This window comes from Nanorana parkeri, unplaced genomic scaffold (genome assembly GCF_000935625.1).
Source record: "Nanorana parkeri isolate BGI_ZX_2015 unplaced genomic scaffold, ASM93562v1 scaffold899, whole genome shotgun sequence".
NCBI lineage: Eukaryota > Metazoa > Chordata > Amphibia > Anura > Dicroglossidae > Nanorana > Nanorana parkeri.
In genome coordinates, this window is record NW_017307167.1 from 348,620 (window position 1) to 366,187 (window position 17,568).

At 42.8% G+C, this 17,568-nt stretch overlaps 1 protein-coding gene across 1 annotated transcript in view; it reads right to left on the reverse strand.

The window, feature by feature from the left end:
* The window catches only part of LOC108794797 (solute carrier family 2, facilitated glucose transporter member 9-like), a 30,027-nt gene extending 26,684 nt beyond the window's left edge, over nt 1-3,343 (reverse strand). The window contains exon 1 of the mRNA XM_018565899.1: nt 3,267-3,343. Within this exon, the coding sequence (XP_018421401.1) occupies nt 3,267-3,290 (24 nt within the window). The 5' untranslated portion in view covers nt 3,291-3,343. The remainder of the gene's footprint in view (nt 1-3,266) is intronic.
* Between the last annotated feature and the right edge of the window lie 14,225 nt (nt 3,344-17,568).

Genomic DNA, 17,568 nt, shown 5'->3' on the forward strand with positions numbered 1-17,568 from the left:
ACTATTTAATTAATTTTTTTATATCTCTTATTTTTCCATATACTTTTTATATATAATGTTTAAATACATGTATATTATTGTATTTTTATTGACCCTTTCTGAAAAATTGAGCTAAAGATGGGGTTTGACCTGGTTTCCAGATTTTGGACCCCCCCCCACATTTGCTGTACTTTTCTTTTCATCTTATACTGTCTGTGTCCACACCACTGACCTGAAGCATAAGATTTGACGTTACAGTCACATAACATACTATTTTGGTGTTCAATAAATACTACTGTTATCAAGAATTCTATCCTGCCTCTGGGTTGATTATTAGTAACCACCAGGAAACCTCTGCTCTAGCACTGTTTCTTTTTACAACTACTCCCCCCTCCTGGGAAGTGTGGTCAGGGGAGGCAGAGCCTCACCTAGTATTATGAAGAAAAAAGGTGTCAGCTTCAAGACTGGCGAGTCTCTCAATGTAAGGATCGAGGTGTGGGCCCGATATGATGAGGAGGACCTCCCTTGCAACCCCGTCTGATGACCACTGGGGTGGAGACAGTGTGCTCAGGCAGGGGGTGCACGGGTGCCGGATCACGGTTTCCAGGTGTCTGCAGCAGATGATAGTGGAGCAGAGTAGGCAGCCGTGCAGAGGTAGTGGAGACAAGCCGGGTCAATATTGGGCGGGCAGCGAAGTACCAGACAGGATCCAGAGAATGGTCAAGGGACAAGCCGGGTCGGTATCAGGCGGACAGCGCAGTACAGAGGGATAATCCAAGGGGAACGTCAATAAGGAAGCCAGGTATTTGGTTAATCAGGAGTACACAGGAGCAGATCACAGATGACTGGTGCTGACTAGCAATCACTCAGCAATGAATCCCAGTCCTGTGGCGCTTTAAATAGGCTGACACCTCGTACCGCGCATGCGCCGACGTGATGACGTCATCCGCGCATGCGCAGTAACCTAGCGTCACAACGTGCGGGGCGGTCCCCGCCGGATCACAGGGCACCCGCGACTGCGCCTGCGCGGCCTAGCAGCGCTGCCGGAACGCCCCCTCTGTGCATGTCGCCGCACAGTGGCCAGGATCGGGACACGGCAACTCCCGCGGGACGGCAACCGACAAGGCTGACGAGCCACCCGGACCGGACCCTGACCTGCCCGGACCGGGACCCGACACTCAAGTCTGAAGCTGACAGCTTTTTCTCCATTCAGTGCGGCTTGTTACAGGTTACACAGCAGGGAAAGCATCTCCGCTGTGTAACCTGTCATGGACGGAGCGCTGCTTGTTAATTACAGGCAGCGCTGCATCCGGCTTTTGACAGGTAGTTAGGTTACACAGCAGCGGGCTTCCCCACTGCTTATGTAACCTAACTTGGTGAGGCAAGAGCTGTCATAGACACTACTCTGTCTTAGAGGCGTGAGCTCTGTGGATGGCTTGGACCAATGGCAACCTTCCTCCTCCCCACACAGCTTGGTTAGTGAGCTGGAGGTGGGGCTTCAGTGGGACGGGGCCGAGCTTCGGCAGGCTGGGGGGTGTCTCACCCAGCACAGAAGGCATGGCACGTCACTGACCCCCTCCCACCATCTGAATGCCTCAGCAGTGACAAGCAAGTGAGGGACAGGGAGGCTCCTCCCTTCCTCCTCCCCACACAGCTTGGTTATCAAGACGGTGCGGAGCTTCGGCGGGGCGGAGCTTCAGCAGGTTGGAGGGGTGCCTCACCCACACAGAAGGCACACACGTCACTGCCTGAAATCTAGGCAAATGATCACATGATGAGTACTGTTAGTGTTTTACATTATTATAGACTGTAGAGATTTTACAACCAGGCAGATTCTGTTTGGTAGATTTACAAGGCAAGGATAGGCCTTTACATGTACTGAATATGTAATGGACAAATAACTATGGCCACCCACAAATATGTATATACTGTATATACATTTACTATAAATATATTCACAAAAGTTACAACAAGGGTTTGAACCTTTAACAGTATCACAATAAGCTAATTACTAATGTATATTTAAAAACATTAAATGGAAGGGATAATGTATTTTTGGTGAGCAGATATACTGAGTCCATATTGCAGGATTTATTGGAAAGTGATTGACTTAAGCATTTACATACATGGTATTTCTTATTTTTCCTGTTGTATTAAACATTGAGATTAGTATATTAGCCAGTGTACTAGCCATGTAGTTGTATATTAGCCATCTTTCTCTGCCTCAGTTTCACTTCCAGTTTCAGGCCTCCACCTAATTCCCCTATTTGCGACTGGATAGTGAAAGGAGAAGCAGTGCACTGATGAGCTCATGCAATTCAAGGCTTTTAAATCTTTATTCTAGCCATATTTATTTCTGTTTTGGATAGAGTGGGAAAGGTTAATGTATTACTATACTTTAAGTTACTGGCTCTGTGACATCAGGACACAAATTGAGAGAATTGCGAGGAACAGGCGTCAATGGAACACTGGAGGAAAAAAAACCTTACACAGGTTCAGATCCTTCCTTACTTTCCTAAAAAAAGTTTGTTACTGTCTGTGTCCTCATTGGAGAGGTTTTCTATCACTTCCTGTTCTTCTAACCTCCTGTTGCAAGGAATAGAAGTGATGGTTAAATCTCCTTAAGAGCAATTACAGTTTAAAAAAATTCAACTAGCCTAATATTTTCTTTAGCTCCAGAACTGGAACACCAGAACTGTTGTCTATCATAGACCCCGTTCCAATGCTACGGGGAGGTGGAATTATGGCTTACATTTACTTTTCAGCAGCAGGTCATTTGGACTTAGAACCAGCAGCAACAGTATAAAATCACTTAGAGGTCAAACGCAAGTCGTGGAAAATAGTAAAAACTTTTAAAAGCACGTCTGAAGTTGGGCTATAAACCTAGGCGTGTGTTTCTACTACCCCATACAAGTTTGGGAATATTTTCAAAAACCTCCATACAATGTTTTTCTGGTATGTATAAAAACATTTACAGGGTAAGTTACTCCTTGAACCTGTCAAAAGTTCATCCAAGGATACGCGTTTCATTAGATTCATCAGATTAAGGCAAACTCTCAAGTACACCATTGTCTAAACCCTTGGTTCTCAACTGGTAGGTCGTGACCCAAAATGTCATGTTACATATAGAAACAAATAATTAAGTTAAAGCTTTATAATTACCAATTATAATTCCATATTATAAAAAGTAATGAGCAAGCAATAAACACATAGCAGCCAGAATGCATTGTGCTGCTCTGTGTGGCCCCTCTGCTCTTTGGCAAGGGAACTAAAAGTTGGATACTCACCAGGTTCTTAAGCCAAGATGACATTTCAGAGGATAGACTTGTTGCCTCGGCTTCTTCCTGAGTCCTGGCAATTCTGGACAGAGGAAACTGGTATTGAGGTGGAACGAGGTTAAATTTTTACATACACTGTTATTCTTAAGTTATAATAACCTGTGGATTAGACATTTCAGAAATGTCATATGGTATTCTTCTCCCACTTTTGAAGTTACATCACGTGCTATTGATCTACGATATGTATAACATTGGCAGGTAATGGGTCAAAGGCACACAAGGGCAAATTAGCATCCTACATCTAAATTATGTTAAATGCGTTATACACTAAATACTGTTGTGTTAAACGTTAATGTTTCGGGCAGGGTTGGACTGGTTTACTGGGGAATCCTGCAGTGGACGCCAGTCCTCTAGCCCTAATCCAGCGCCAGAGATGACACAAGATCCCTGGCACTTATAGTGGCTCTGTAGCTGTCACACTTACCTGTACCTTGAGCCTTCCTGGGTTTTTCCATCTGTATGTGATTCTCATCTTCTATCGTTGCAGCCAATCCGTCCTCAGCCTCCGTCTTAATACGCTTGTGCACACTGTTGCGTCGTGTTCAAGCAACATGTCAATACACTAGCTGTTGAGCCCCATGTTTTTCCTGAAGTTTGCTTGCTTCCCAAGGATCTCTGTGACCCACTGTTTATACCTGTATTGCTGTTCCTTTTGTCTCTTTTGGACTCTTCTGTGTTCCTACTGCATTCCTGTGTTTATTTCAAGACTGTTCACTCTGAGAGATTCCCTACCTTCCTGCATTTGTGTGCACATCTTACTTCAAGAGAGCTATAGTCTCTTTCATGTATGTTATTGTTTGAGCTGCCTGCGTCACTGCACCTGTGTTCTCTCTGGGAGTTCCAATATTCCTGCTCCTGTGTGCCCTGCATTCTCCTAATGAGCCTGTTACCCATAAGCGTGCACGGGGGTGCCAGGTGTGCCTGGGCACATACAGGGGTAACCAGACACCAATGTAAGGGGTATGCTTTCTGCACGTTATACATACTCCTGACCCCTGCATCCTGTAAGCTGTACTGTGCATTACATACTCCTCACTACTGCATCAAGTAAGTCAGGGGTGCCCACAATCTTTTGTAATAAGATCTACTTTTCAAATGACAGATCTACCAATGAAAAAAAAAAACCTCCCTCGCTCTCTCCTGGCTGTCTCTCCTTGTTCTTTTTCCTGGCTGTCTCTCCTTGCTCTCTCTCCTGGCTGTCTCTCCTCTCCTGGCTGTCTTTCCTCGCTCTCTCTCTCCTGGCTGTCATTCCTCGTTTTCTCTCCTGGCTGTCTCTCTTCGCTCTCTTGGCTGTCTTTCCTCTCTCTCTTTCTTGGCTGTCTCTTGTTGCTCTCTCTCCTGTCTGTCTCTCCCCACTCTCTCTCTCCTGGCTCACCCTGCTGTATTTTGCCAACAATGCAGTACAACAGGCTGTGTAAACTAATATTCTTTGATGTAATACATAGCACTGCAACCGCCAGTATCCACCAGAAAGGTGTCAGGGAGCTTGGCACAGCAGGCTCAGGCTAATAGGTAATCATGTGTGCACAGCTAAATAAATATACCAAAATGGAATAAAGGGGCCACCATTCACACACTTCGGGATCTACCAGCATCAGCTTTGAGAGCTACTGGTAGATCATGATCTACCTAATGGGCACCCCTGAAGTAAGTTGTACTATATCTTACGTGTGCTTGACCAATGGACCCCATACACAATGTTGTACGTTTCTGCACATACTCCTGATCCCTCTACTCCATATGCAATGTTCCTGACCCTTGCTTCTATATGCTATATTGAATATTACTGTTTCATGGCCTATGTACTTTGTGCTACTGTATGTTACATACTCCTCACCACTGTATTTAATACATTATGTTGTGCATTCCTGACTCTTGCACTCTCAGTGTTATATTATATGATACAGATTCCTGGTTGCTGCATACTATATACTTTGGTGTACAGTGCATTACATACTCCTGGCTGCTTCATTTTTGTGAGCTGTACTGTATGTGACATATCTGATCACTGTAAGTTATATGCTATATTGTTTGTTACATGCTTCCCACTGTTGCACTCTGTATGCTGTGTTGCAGTATGTAACATACTCCTGAGCACTTCATTCTATATGCTTACTTTTACCATGCCTTTTTGTTTAGACATGCCTACTGTTCAGGGCAATAGGTTAAAATGCTGAGTAGAGTCCCCCAAGTATTTTATGAACCTAGCAAATACAGTTACATTGTTGGGTCCATGCCATATCTATAGATAGCCACTGCACCTCCTTCTACGTTTGGGTAGTGGCATCACTTCCCGGGCACCCCATACTCCCAGGGCAGATTTTTGTATTAAATTACAGGTTGCTATTGTGGCAGAGTCTCACCAAGTGAGCAGCAACATAAAGACTTATATATCCCACTGAACTACCAGTGATGTAAGAAAATGGTGCAAGAGTGTCACTCTGAGAGTGAGAATGGGAGTACCAGCTGTTTTGGCAGGGATATCTTGCCAGAAAGACTATTTCAGATACACTGACTTTAACTAATCCTTAACCATAACTCTGATGAACTGTGAGAAACTCCAGGGATCTAAAAAGTTAACCCTTACAGTGGGGCTACCCCTGCACTGCAAGGGTTAACGGTTCGTTTTGGTCTAGGGGCTCAAATAAAGAAAGTATACTCACCTGATCCTCAATCCTGCCTAGCACCTAGACCTGTCACCACAGCCTCTTCTCCCCTGGGCTCTGGCGGTCTAAATTTTTTTACATTTTAGTTATAGATACGGTGGGGAAGACTTAGAACAGGGGTGCCCATTAGGTCGATCGCAATCTACCAGTGATCGCTTTGCGATCACTGGTAGATTGCGATGTCCTGTCCTCCTGCCGTGGGGCTTCTCCTCTGGATCTCCCCTGCTCTCCCCATCTGTATGCAGTGGGGATCCGAGGAGAAGTGAAGGAAGCACTGCAGCCAGCGGCGGAGGAGGGAGCCGCTATCACAGCAGCATGGCTGAGCATTGAGGAGAGAGAGGCGCTCGGCCAGGATCTGACAGCCGGCGGCTCTCTCTCTCCTCACCGCTCGACTATGTTGCTGTGACAGTGGCTCCCTTGAGCTTGTCATTTGAAAAGCAGATCTCCAGATGAAAAATTGTGAGCTTCCCTGACTTAGAATCTCTGTAAGGCTAGTATTGTAGTCTGTTAGGAAGATTTTGCATTTCTGTCCTAGGAAAGTGACAAAAAGTGAAAAAAACTCTTAAAATGGAGGGTAATTTCACCTGTGCTGTATCAAGAACATATGTACCTATTGGGAAATTGCCCCTTTGTTACTGCTTCGATATGATTGCTACCATATCATTTAAGAGTTCTCCTCGCTCTCTCTCAGTGACAACTGTCACTAGATTATATGATTGCTACCATATCATTTAAGAGTTCTCCTCGCTCTCTCTCAGTGACAGCTGTCACTAGATTAGGGAGAGAAAATCTACCGCAATAAGAATCTGAAAGAAGTTTTAACACTCCAGTTTATCTAAAACTAGAAACTGGTTTTGGCTGGAGTTCCATTTTAAGTCAGCACATTTAGAGGTTAATAATTGTTGAGGAGTAGGTTATGGGTTACATTAGGGTTCTGCTAAGAATGTTAAGGTTTGCTGGGCTGCCCCGGCAGTATGTTGCTTTTCTTACCATCTTTTTTTGACTTTGGTTTTGAGACTATAATCTTATTAAAGACTACCATTTTCTCTATTGGTTCATATGTAGTGACATTTTAGCTTACTTGATCACTTATATTATCTTTAAAGTGTAGATATTTATTTTACAGAAAAAATAACATGAGTTTTATTCAGTGATGGTATAATGATATTGTAGCGTTAGTGTTCTACTATGCATGATATCTTAGAAATGTACTAACCCTACACGCAAGCTTTACTGACTATAACAATCTACAGCAGTCATAAGCTCGGCACCAAGATTGCTTTTGTGCCAAAAACAGCATGTGCCCGTGACGCAAACCTTAAATGTAGGAATGTTAGTATGACTGTTGTTAGCTATGCTGAAAAAAGTACATCTGAATAAACTATTCTCATTCTCAAGATCAACACTAATAAATACTTGGATAGTTACTGTTTATGTCTTTGAACATGCCAATCTATGTTTTGCATTTGGCATATCACTTCCTTATATAAAATATAACGAGATTATTAGTTCCAGCAAAGAAGAATCTTGTTTTCTAGCTTATTTTAGGTTCGTACGCCATGCTCATTAATGTCTTATGCAGGGCAAACCATTACAGACACGTTTAAAATAGAACATTTGTTTTCTGTTTTACCTGTCATCTGATTCTGTACAGCCGCCTCTGATTTACAAGCTACTGTCACATTCCACAGTCAGGAGGATCTCTCTGTTGTTTCCTCTTCCAGCTCTGCCAGACTGCCACCACTTTCTGGATCATCTCCTTGCTACTTGGATAGATACTGATGAATGTTGGAAATACACCAGCATTTACTGTAACTGTGATCAGGCTAGAGATGGAGAGATGACATATGAAGCTGCAATGCTTAACATACAAATAAGTGTGTCATCTGCCTTACTGCAGTGTAAATCACAAGACTTGAAGAACAGAATTGCTAATTCTTTGGCAGGGGGAAAAAAGGACACATATTTGTTTTTGACATGATTATTTTGTAATTATTCTGTGTAGAACCAATACCTTTCTTCTTCTCTCCCCACATGCCATCTTTATGTAGAGTCACAGTTCTCTTAGCACACTTCAGTAAGTCCATTCCAACAGTGGTAGCAGACTGCTCAATAGTGCATGTAGAAGTCTAAGAACTGCTATTGTACAGTAAGGTAAGAAGGAATGCAGCAAGGCCCATAGCCAGGGTTAATGAAGATCTCTGCCAAAACACTATTTATTTCTGGTATTTATACAGTGCTGACAATTTACACAGCATCTTACATAGTTGCACATTCACTTCAGTCCCTGTCCTTAAGGAGCTTACACTCTAAGGTCCCTATCTCACATGCATACATAGGAGGGCCAATTTAGACAGGAGCCAATTAACCTTCTAGCATGTCTTTGGAGTGTGGGAGGAAACTGGAATACCTGGAGGAAACCCACACAAGCACAGGGAGAACATGCAAACTCCATGCAGAGAGTGACCTGGCCAGGATTCAAACCAGGGACCCCTGTTGTTGCAAGGCAGAAGTGCTAACCACTACACTTGCTGCTGTGCTGCTCACTATAGGGATAATTTATAATTCATCCTCCCCGATATGCAATGACAGCTTGCTGTTTGTACAGCGTTTTCACAACTAGATGGAGTCAAGGAGCAAAGTTTCCTATCTATGGTGAGAATTAGAGGTGCACCGAAATGAAAATTTCAAAACCGAAATTGAAAAAATGTCGGGCTGAAACCGAAACCAAAAATGTTTTTTTATTCTAACTTTTTCAAATTTTTAAAAATATTTTATTTTTATTTATTATTGATTTTTATTAAATATTTCTATTTTTTACTTTGCTTTCGGGGGCTTTGGGGAAATATTGGGGGTCTAAACAGACCCCTTATATTTCCCTTTTAAAATAGAAAAAGAGATTGAGGACACAGAGTCCTCAATCTCTTTTTCTGCATCACCTGTTATAAATGAACAGGAATCCTCTATACAGAGTGTTCCTGTTCATTCATTACTTCAGGACAGAGAATGTTTACTATATCCACAATCATGAATGAACAGGAAGTGATGTAGATCACTTCCCATTCATTCATAATTGAAGAATTAGTAAACATGCTAAGTCCTCAATTATGTACAAACACTCAGCGATCACTGATCACTGAGTGTTTGTACCTCGCTCTCCTCTCTGACACGCTGTCACAGGAGGCTGAGCGAGTGTTGTAACACCATTTTATAATATGGTTGGCAATCCTAGAACTTGATGCTTATTCTTGGCTGTCGTGGCTGTTCTTGTTCTGCTATGGAGTCTGTTAAACCTGTCCTAAGTCTTCAGTGTCTATTAATCTGGATCTGGTTTTGCTTTATTAAATGTACAGTGCAGAATTATATGTGACTGTATGATCACAGAGCTAGGAGGAATCCCTTTATAGCTTCTTTGGTTTCAGCATTTAAAAATTTTCATCTAGATATCAAGGTAATGATTTAAAACACACCGAAGTCTTACTAAAGCTAAGTATCCTATTTATTATCTGTAAAAAATAAGTCAAGGCAACTGGACTTACTATATTTTTATTGAAGATGTTTCACTGATCATCCAACCAGCTTTCTCAATTCAGAATGACTTGTACAATAATTATCTGGAAATAAATATGGTGAATGTTGCTCCAATCAACATAATGTGTTAGTCACAATCAGGTGTTGATTTAATTTGCATAAATGGAGCTAGGAGGTGTTAATAACCTGCCCAGGTCCTATTAAAGTTTGAGCTTTAAATGTTATTTATGAATTTTTTAATTTATGAATGTAACTATTTATTAATAATTATTTTCTTTTATACTAGTACATACATGGTCTATTAAAATGTTTAATGTTTTGCAATTATAAAAGTAATAGTTGAAGTGTAGATCTGTGTCCTGTCTATAACAGTTGAATAATATTGCCGGCAATTTAAAGAAACAAATAATCAAATTAATGGCATGTTTATTTTGTTTCTCCGTGCCTAAACAAATGTGTCTTGTAAAATGTTGGCAACAATTTTGACTCCAAAATTTTATTTGCAAAGTAATAATTTTCATACAGTACGCTAAAATAATTGCTCCAAACATGTCTGATCCTTGAACCATGGCAAGATCTGAAGGCTAAGGTAACATTCTGAGTTAGCTTGCAACAAAAGATTTGCAGGCAAGATTTTCATCTTTTTTTATAGTTTTTTTTTTTTTAGCTCAAATCAAAGAACAAACAATCAGACGGGTAAATTGTAGCAGCAACATGCGGTCAGGGGAGGCAGTATTATGGAAGAAAAGGCTGTCAGTGTCAAGCCTAAATCTAACAGCTTTTTCTCTATTCAGAGCGGCTTGTAACAGGTTACAGAGCAGGGAAAGCATCCCCCGCTGTGTAACCTGTCATGGACGGAACGCTGCCTGTTAATTACAGGAGGTGCTGCATCCGGCTTTTGACAGCTAAGTTAAGTATACACAGCAGCAGGCTTCCCCACTGCTTGTGAACCTACCATAGTGAGGCAAGAGCTGCAACAGCCTCTACCCCATGATAGAGGCTTAAGCTCTGTGGATGGTTTGGACCAATGGCAAAGCGCCATTGGTCCAAGCTGTCCAATCAAACATAAAGAAAGAAAAAAAAACACTGGGGACATCGATCTCGATGCCTCCTTCAGATTAGCTTGGTTACCGGGTTGGGGGGGCTTCGGCTGGATGGAGGCGGGGCTTTGGCAGGCTGGGCGTGGGGCTGGGGAATGCTTCACCCAGCACTGAAGGTACCGCACGTCACTGAATTGTAGCATATGTGATGTAATCAAATAATTTTTCTTAATTTGGTTTAGAGAGTGCAAAAAATGGACTGAATCAACAGATACAATTCCTATCATAATCCATGTACTTGAATTGGAAACTGTCCGATTGAGACAAAAAAATCACTATTTGCACAATGCTGCTTGTTTGTGTGTAGAACTTTTCAGCTTAGTCATTTTGTAAATTTTTTTATCAGCATAGAGGTCATTTAGCTTTGATTAATTTAAATGATCTTGTCTGGAACAGACTCTTAATAGTATGTCACAAATTAATACAGTAACACCTTGTCTTGAACTCAAAGTACAAATGTTAATGCCTACTTCTCCAGGCACAACAGTCCTAGTCCAGGACATTTAATCCTCATGTCCCATCGCACTCCTGACCGGAAAATGCCCAATACACCAGGGCGGGTGCCGCAGTGACAACGGATGCCTCCGTGAAGTATGGATAGATAGAAGTAGTCACTCGCACTCCAAAGGTAGTGAAGCCAATAATGTTTATTGACTGTGATGATACATATCTCCTAAGCTGGGAGAAATGTATCATCGCAGTCAATAAAAATTATTGGCTTCACTACCTTTGGAGTGCGAGTGACTACTTCTATCTATCTAGTCCAGGACATGGTGAACAAGTAGTGACCCCTCTTCCAGGTACGGTTGTTGGTCTTACTCCATGTAATTAAGGCTTTTCTGCTCCTAAAGGAATGCAGGCACCAATGTTTTTCTTACTACAGCAGTGAGTTGCTCAGGTGGTTATTATAAAAACCAATGAGAAAGGACATAATAAATAAGTATGAATTACTTTAAAAGAAAATGTGTAAAGAGGTGGAATCTTTGCAAGGTATATTGTTAATCCAGAAGAAAAGTCACTGCAATACAGCTCGACTCTTCCCACTGGGTCTCCAATGTGACCAGGTAGAGACACAAACTACAAGCAGTAACAGTAGAACAGAAGGTGGTGCAGATGCAAGAATATGGATATAAATGTATTATACTCACAAAGGAGATAAGATCAACCAGCATGTCTACAGCAATATCCCGACCTGGGTTTCACTTTTTCAGGGGAAATCTTTTATCCAAAGAGATATTCCATTCTTCTTCTAATCCGTTAAGCACTTCCCTGATACACACCCTTGATTAACCCCTTGTATATCTTACTGCAAAATGTATTCCGGGAATATTACTTAGCTATAGTGAAGATTGGAAACTACTCTTGGAAATATGAAAATATCCATCTGTGGATTTAGAATAAGTTTTAACAAGTGTTCTATCTTCACGGCAGGGGCGGAACTATCGCCATAGCGACCCATGTGGGTGCTATGGGGCCCGCGGCAGAAGGGGGCCCGGTCGGAAGCAGGAGGGAGATTTAGGGGTCCTTAAAGGAGAACTATGAGGTGAGTGCTTTTCACTCATCCTCAAAGTTCTAGCCGACCTGTGACAATGGAACTGTCACAGGTCGGCTCAGTAGATCGGGAAGTGAGCGAACACATACTGGCGTTCGCTCACTTCTCAATCCTGTCACGGCAGAGAGCCGTGACAGGGGAGGGGCTGGATATTCCGCATGGCCGCAAGTCAAACACTGCACCACCGTGCTGAACCTAAGGACACTCACCTGCAATCCTCTCTCCTGCCACAGTCACAGTGTAGAGCGGGGGGGAGGGCGGAGTTATCTCCTGCCCGTGTTCGGCTGGAGGAGAAGCAGCGGAGTAGGTATGTGATCTTCACTGCTGCTGGGACTGCTGACAGGTAAGGGGGGGGGTGGGAGTGGGGAACAGGGACTGAAGACTCTGGGGTTGAGGTGGGGGGGGGCGGGGGCAGGGACTGAAGCCTCTGTTCTCCCATGGCCGCGGCTGATTCATATGCTAACTGGGGATTTGCATATTAATTAGTCGTGGTATTCATATGCAAGTCCCGCCGTGCCTCATTAATATGCAAATCGCCCTTCCCACTCCAAGGCCACTGAATGAGGGGGGTGGGACAGGGGGGAGTCAGGTCCTAAAGTTGCAGAATAGAGAAAGCAGAGTTATGGCTTTGTTCACACCATATACAGTGTGTTCCAGTGTGGCTAGCTGCTGCAAAGCACTGTATCGCATAGTAAACTCCCCTGTGCGTGCTGGGCGGGAAGGGGTGTGGTAGTGCATTGAAGTCAATGGCACTGCTGCCACGCCCCCCTGCCCACAGTGCCACATTAGTGCCTGTGTTATGGTCCAGTGCGATCGGAAAAAATGGTGCATGCACCAGAACACAGGGGGAGTTTACTATGCGATACAGTGTGTTCCAGCAGCGAACCGAACGCATTGTATATGGTGTGAACAAGCCCTTAGAGTTGGCCAGAGGAAGAGAGGTGAGATGCTGTGCATCCACACTGCCCACTCAACACATTGCCACCCACACTGTGTACCCGCCCACACTGTCACCCTCTCTGTGCACCCACCCACACTGCCACCCACTCTGTGCACCTACCCACACTGTCACTCACTCTATGTACCCGCCCACACTGCCACCCACTCTGTGTGCCCACCCACACTGCCACCCACTCTGTGTACCCACCCACACTGCCACCCACTCTGTGTACTTACCCACGCTGCCACCCACTCTGTGTACCCGCCCACGCTGCCACCCACTCTGTGTACCCGCCCACACTGTCACCCACTCTGTGCACCCACCCACTCTGAGTACCCGCCCACACTGTCACCCTCTCTGTGCACCCACCCACGCTGCCACCCACTCACACTGCCACCCACTCTGTGCACCCACCCACACTGAGACCTACATTGCCAACCCACCCACTTTGTGCATTCACCCCTAGTGCCCATCAAATTTGTGCACCCACACCTCCCATCCACTCTGCATCCACACCACCCACTCATTCTGCATCCACAATGCTCATACTGTGCACTCACACCGCCAACACTGCACCCATTTTGTAACCCCACTTTTCCCAGCTTCACTGGTGTAACTGTTATTTTAAGTTATATTTACACTGCCACACCAAAGAAATTAGGGACAGTGGGTTATATTGCACTGTGCAATCTTTCTGTGGTACGGCAGTGTAATTATAACTTAAAATAACACTGCCACACCAGTGAAGCCAGGGAAAGTGGGGTTACAAATAGGGATGTCCCGATACCGATGCTAGCATCGGTATCGGGCCTAGCCCCTCTTGTGTAATTGTAAATCCCATTTCCCCAGCTTTATTGGTGGCACTGTCAAAGAATTAGGCCTCGTTACACAGGACGTTCTGGCATTCCTGCAGCAGAAATATACAGATTCTTGCGACAGAAATTTCAGCTGTCCCACTTAGATGTGGCTGCTGTACCTGCTGAAGTTAATGACCAGGTGACAGCGGCCATATCTGTAAGTGGCAGTCCGCACATAATGTGCGTGATATGATTAAATGCAGTTTTGAATAGATCACTGTATCTGGACGCACGTATCCTGCATTCAGGGGCAGTGATCTAGTGCAAACTGCATTTAATCGTATTATATAATAATAATAATATATGCTGTAGTTCAAGCACCAGAGGGGGGTGCGGATTGGGGGGGGGTCCTCTACAAATTTTTGCTATGAGACCCTGTGATTTCTAGTTACGCCCCTGCTTCACAGATTTCCAAATGTAGGAAATTTACCTTATGTTTATTATATTATAATTCAGAAAAATATTATAATGGCTATTCTCCCACTAATCTATGTATAAATTTGCAAAGCTAGGTGTGTATTTAGAACCTATTGCCAATCCTGTGGTTTATTGTAATCAAAATGTAAATGATAAGACCAAAAGTAATTTCTAGATAATGTAAATTTGAAAAGTTTAAAAACAAGCCCCATCGGTGAACTGAGAATTTCTCATGTTAAAAAAAATCCCCAAAGATTTCCAAATAAAAATGTCTGGCACCCATTGTAGCTGTCCCATTTGGTATAAAACATCAAGTATATCTTTTATATATAGCTATAGATTGCTTTGCTCTTAACTTTGAATTTAATAGTATATTTGTGAATAAAATATTCCGGTTTTTATCTTTTTTGACCACTCTTTGTATGTTTATAGTGAGGGCGACAACAAAGAAAAACATTCTTCATTCTTTTCACTGTTTAATATTTATATATGATGGGAGCTGGCACACCATAGGTTGCAGAAAGGTGTCACTATATTGCCCCAGCCGATTTGTTATAGAATGGATTCCTGATCCATTCTACAACAACGCTGGAGGGCCATTGTATCTTTATGAAGTAAAATACTCACAATTCCTTTTTATATATTTTTTTGTAGCATTATTCCTCCATTTTTAATATGTTACTGTGTTAGTATCCTTTAAATGCCAGTATATCTCATCCTCATACTGTGCCCTTTTCCCACCTTAATTATATAACTAAACAAACAGTGTAATCTCATGCCAATCTGATATTCAGCAGGAATTGGTTGTACTCATATATTATACTTGTGTCATTATTTAGGATAGTTAACTATCCTAAATAATGCACATGCAGTATATATACTTGCAGTTAACTTTATTACTTTTAGAGATTGTGTAGATTGGCTTTTAGGAAGCTATCTGAAACCCTCCTGCTTCGAGGTTCTTTTGGGAGTCGCCTTAAAGTGACACTAAACTCAGGAGTTAAAACTTAAAAATGCATTCAAGTACATTAACTATTAACAAAAATGTATCTTATTTGTGTATCACTCGGCTGTAGATCCTCAAATCATCTCTGAATTGGTGCTGACACTGTCCTTCCTTCTGGAGGGTGGCTACTTTTGCTCCTCATGGTCCCTGTGTGTGTTGTAAAGTAACCACCGTCCCAAGTTCACTCTCGTGATGGACTACAATCTCACATTTGGTTTACTAATTTGTAGTGAGATTGAAGTCCATCATTGGAGCGAGCTTGGAGCGGTGGCTACTTTACAACACACACAGGGACCATGGGGAACAAAAGTAGCCACCCTCCAGAATGAAGGACAGTGTCAGCACCAATTCAGAGATGATTTGAGGATCTACAGCCGAGTAATACACATATAAGATTTTTGTTAATAGTTAAGGTACTTAAATGCATTCTTAAGGTGTAACGCCTGAGTTCAGTGCCACTTCATTTGTACCTAGCACTAAACGACTTTGGATTTAACACTGCAATTTCCAGCCAACACTGAATTTTCCGTCATAGCGTTAAATTTTCTTTAGAGCATTGTGCAAACACACCCCAGGGAGCAGCACATCTCGTCAAGCCTGGCTTTTATTTGATATCTAATTCATCCTATAGTTTATTGTTCACTGTAGGAAAGCAAGAGATTCATAATGTGGTAAAAGGCTAATATATTTAAAAGTTAGTACTAAGTTAATCTTTCAGCTACACAGAAAGGTTAAAGAACAACAACCATCATATTAACTTTCTGCTTTCTGCTGATCTAGACAGAGGTATTTGCAGGTCTCACTTCCATCATAGATCCAAATAAATAGTTCTATAATATTAAGCTGAATACTCTAAACCAGTGGTTATGGATATGCAGTTGACCACAAAGGCATAAAGGAATGATTTCAATGGTTCCGATGGTTCAATGGTTCCGAATACTCTTGTAAAATGAAGAATAAACCCCATTATTTATGTATCCGTGAGACCTGCATATTTGTTTTATTTTAAGAAGACTCTGCTGTGCTTCTCACAAATTAAGTGGGAAGCTTTTTGTTTCATTTTGACCTCACCATAGTGTATCTGGTTTTTCCATTTTGCTGATCTGCTGAAATGCTGTACACTGGATAATAGAATCTGCATATCTGCTGGCTTCAAACTGTAAAGGTTATTTTGCCAGCCTGATCGAAATAATGGTAAGTATTAAAGAGCACAACCTTTAGAATTCAGCTTGTATTTTACACTTTTAAGCATGCGATTGCGGGTGTTGTGATTGCACTGCCGCTTGTTCCTGCTCCCTGTGCCATTTGATTGACAGGTCTGTGACAGGGAACAGAGAGGGAGGATAATTTTGATCAGCTGGCTGCACTAGGCTGCACCTCAAGGGCAGGGAGCCATGAGTACAGGTGGATGGAGGATGGTGTGAGCTGTAGAGGTCTGAAATCTGTTGGACCACTAGGGAGAGGGGTGCATTCTGAGAATCAAAATGGAGCCAGAGAGCAGAGTGGTTGGACTCCTGCATTACGACAGCCACTGAGAGGTCCATTCTGATTAGCCACAGCAAGACCCCTCAGGAGAAAGGAAAAGTTCAAGCGGGACCTGTCAACAGCATTGTGGCCTACCTTTCATAAGGTCTTCATCCGGCCACAGGAGCGACCACAAGTGGATGGACTACATCCGGGTGGACATCCCATTGGATGTCTCTGGCCACACATAGTTGTGCTGAACTTGCTTACACCTGTGGTGTTGGAGACCACTGCCTATGATGGAGCTTTCTTAAAGGGGACCACCACATCTTTTCACTGTCATGTGTTTTGGGACACTTTGTGAAGATACACTTACTTTTTGTTCATTACAAATTCCTTCACTGTGATAGATTTATCCAATCAACAGTGGTTAGTTAGGGCTAGTAGGTTGTTGCTATGCCCCTGTAGTTAGCTGCATCCCTCTCTCTTTCTAGTTTGGAGTTATTTGGTTGCATTGATTGTTGCTTATTACTTCTTGCTGCTTCTTTCTTCATCTGCCAGTGCATTCAGAGAAGGCCTCTCACTGGCGGTAAAGAGAAAGTACACCAGCTGTATTCATTTAATTGTGTTCATGAATGATAACAATGTTAACAATCTATTGCTTTTACTGCTGCTCAAGCTGTCCTACCAATACTTTTCTGCAGGGCTTACTGCCTTT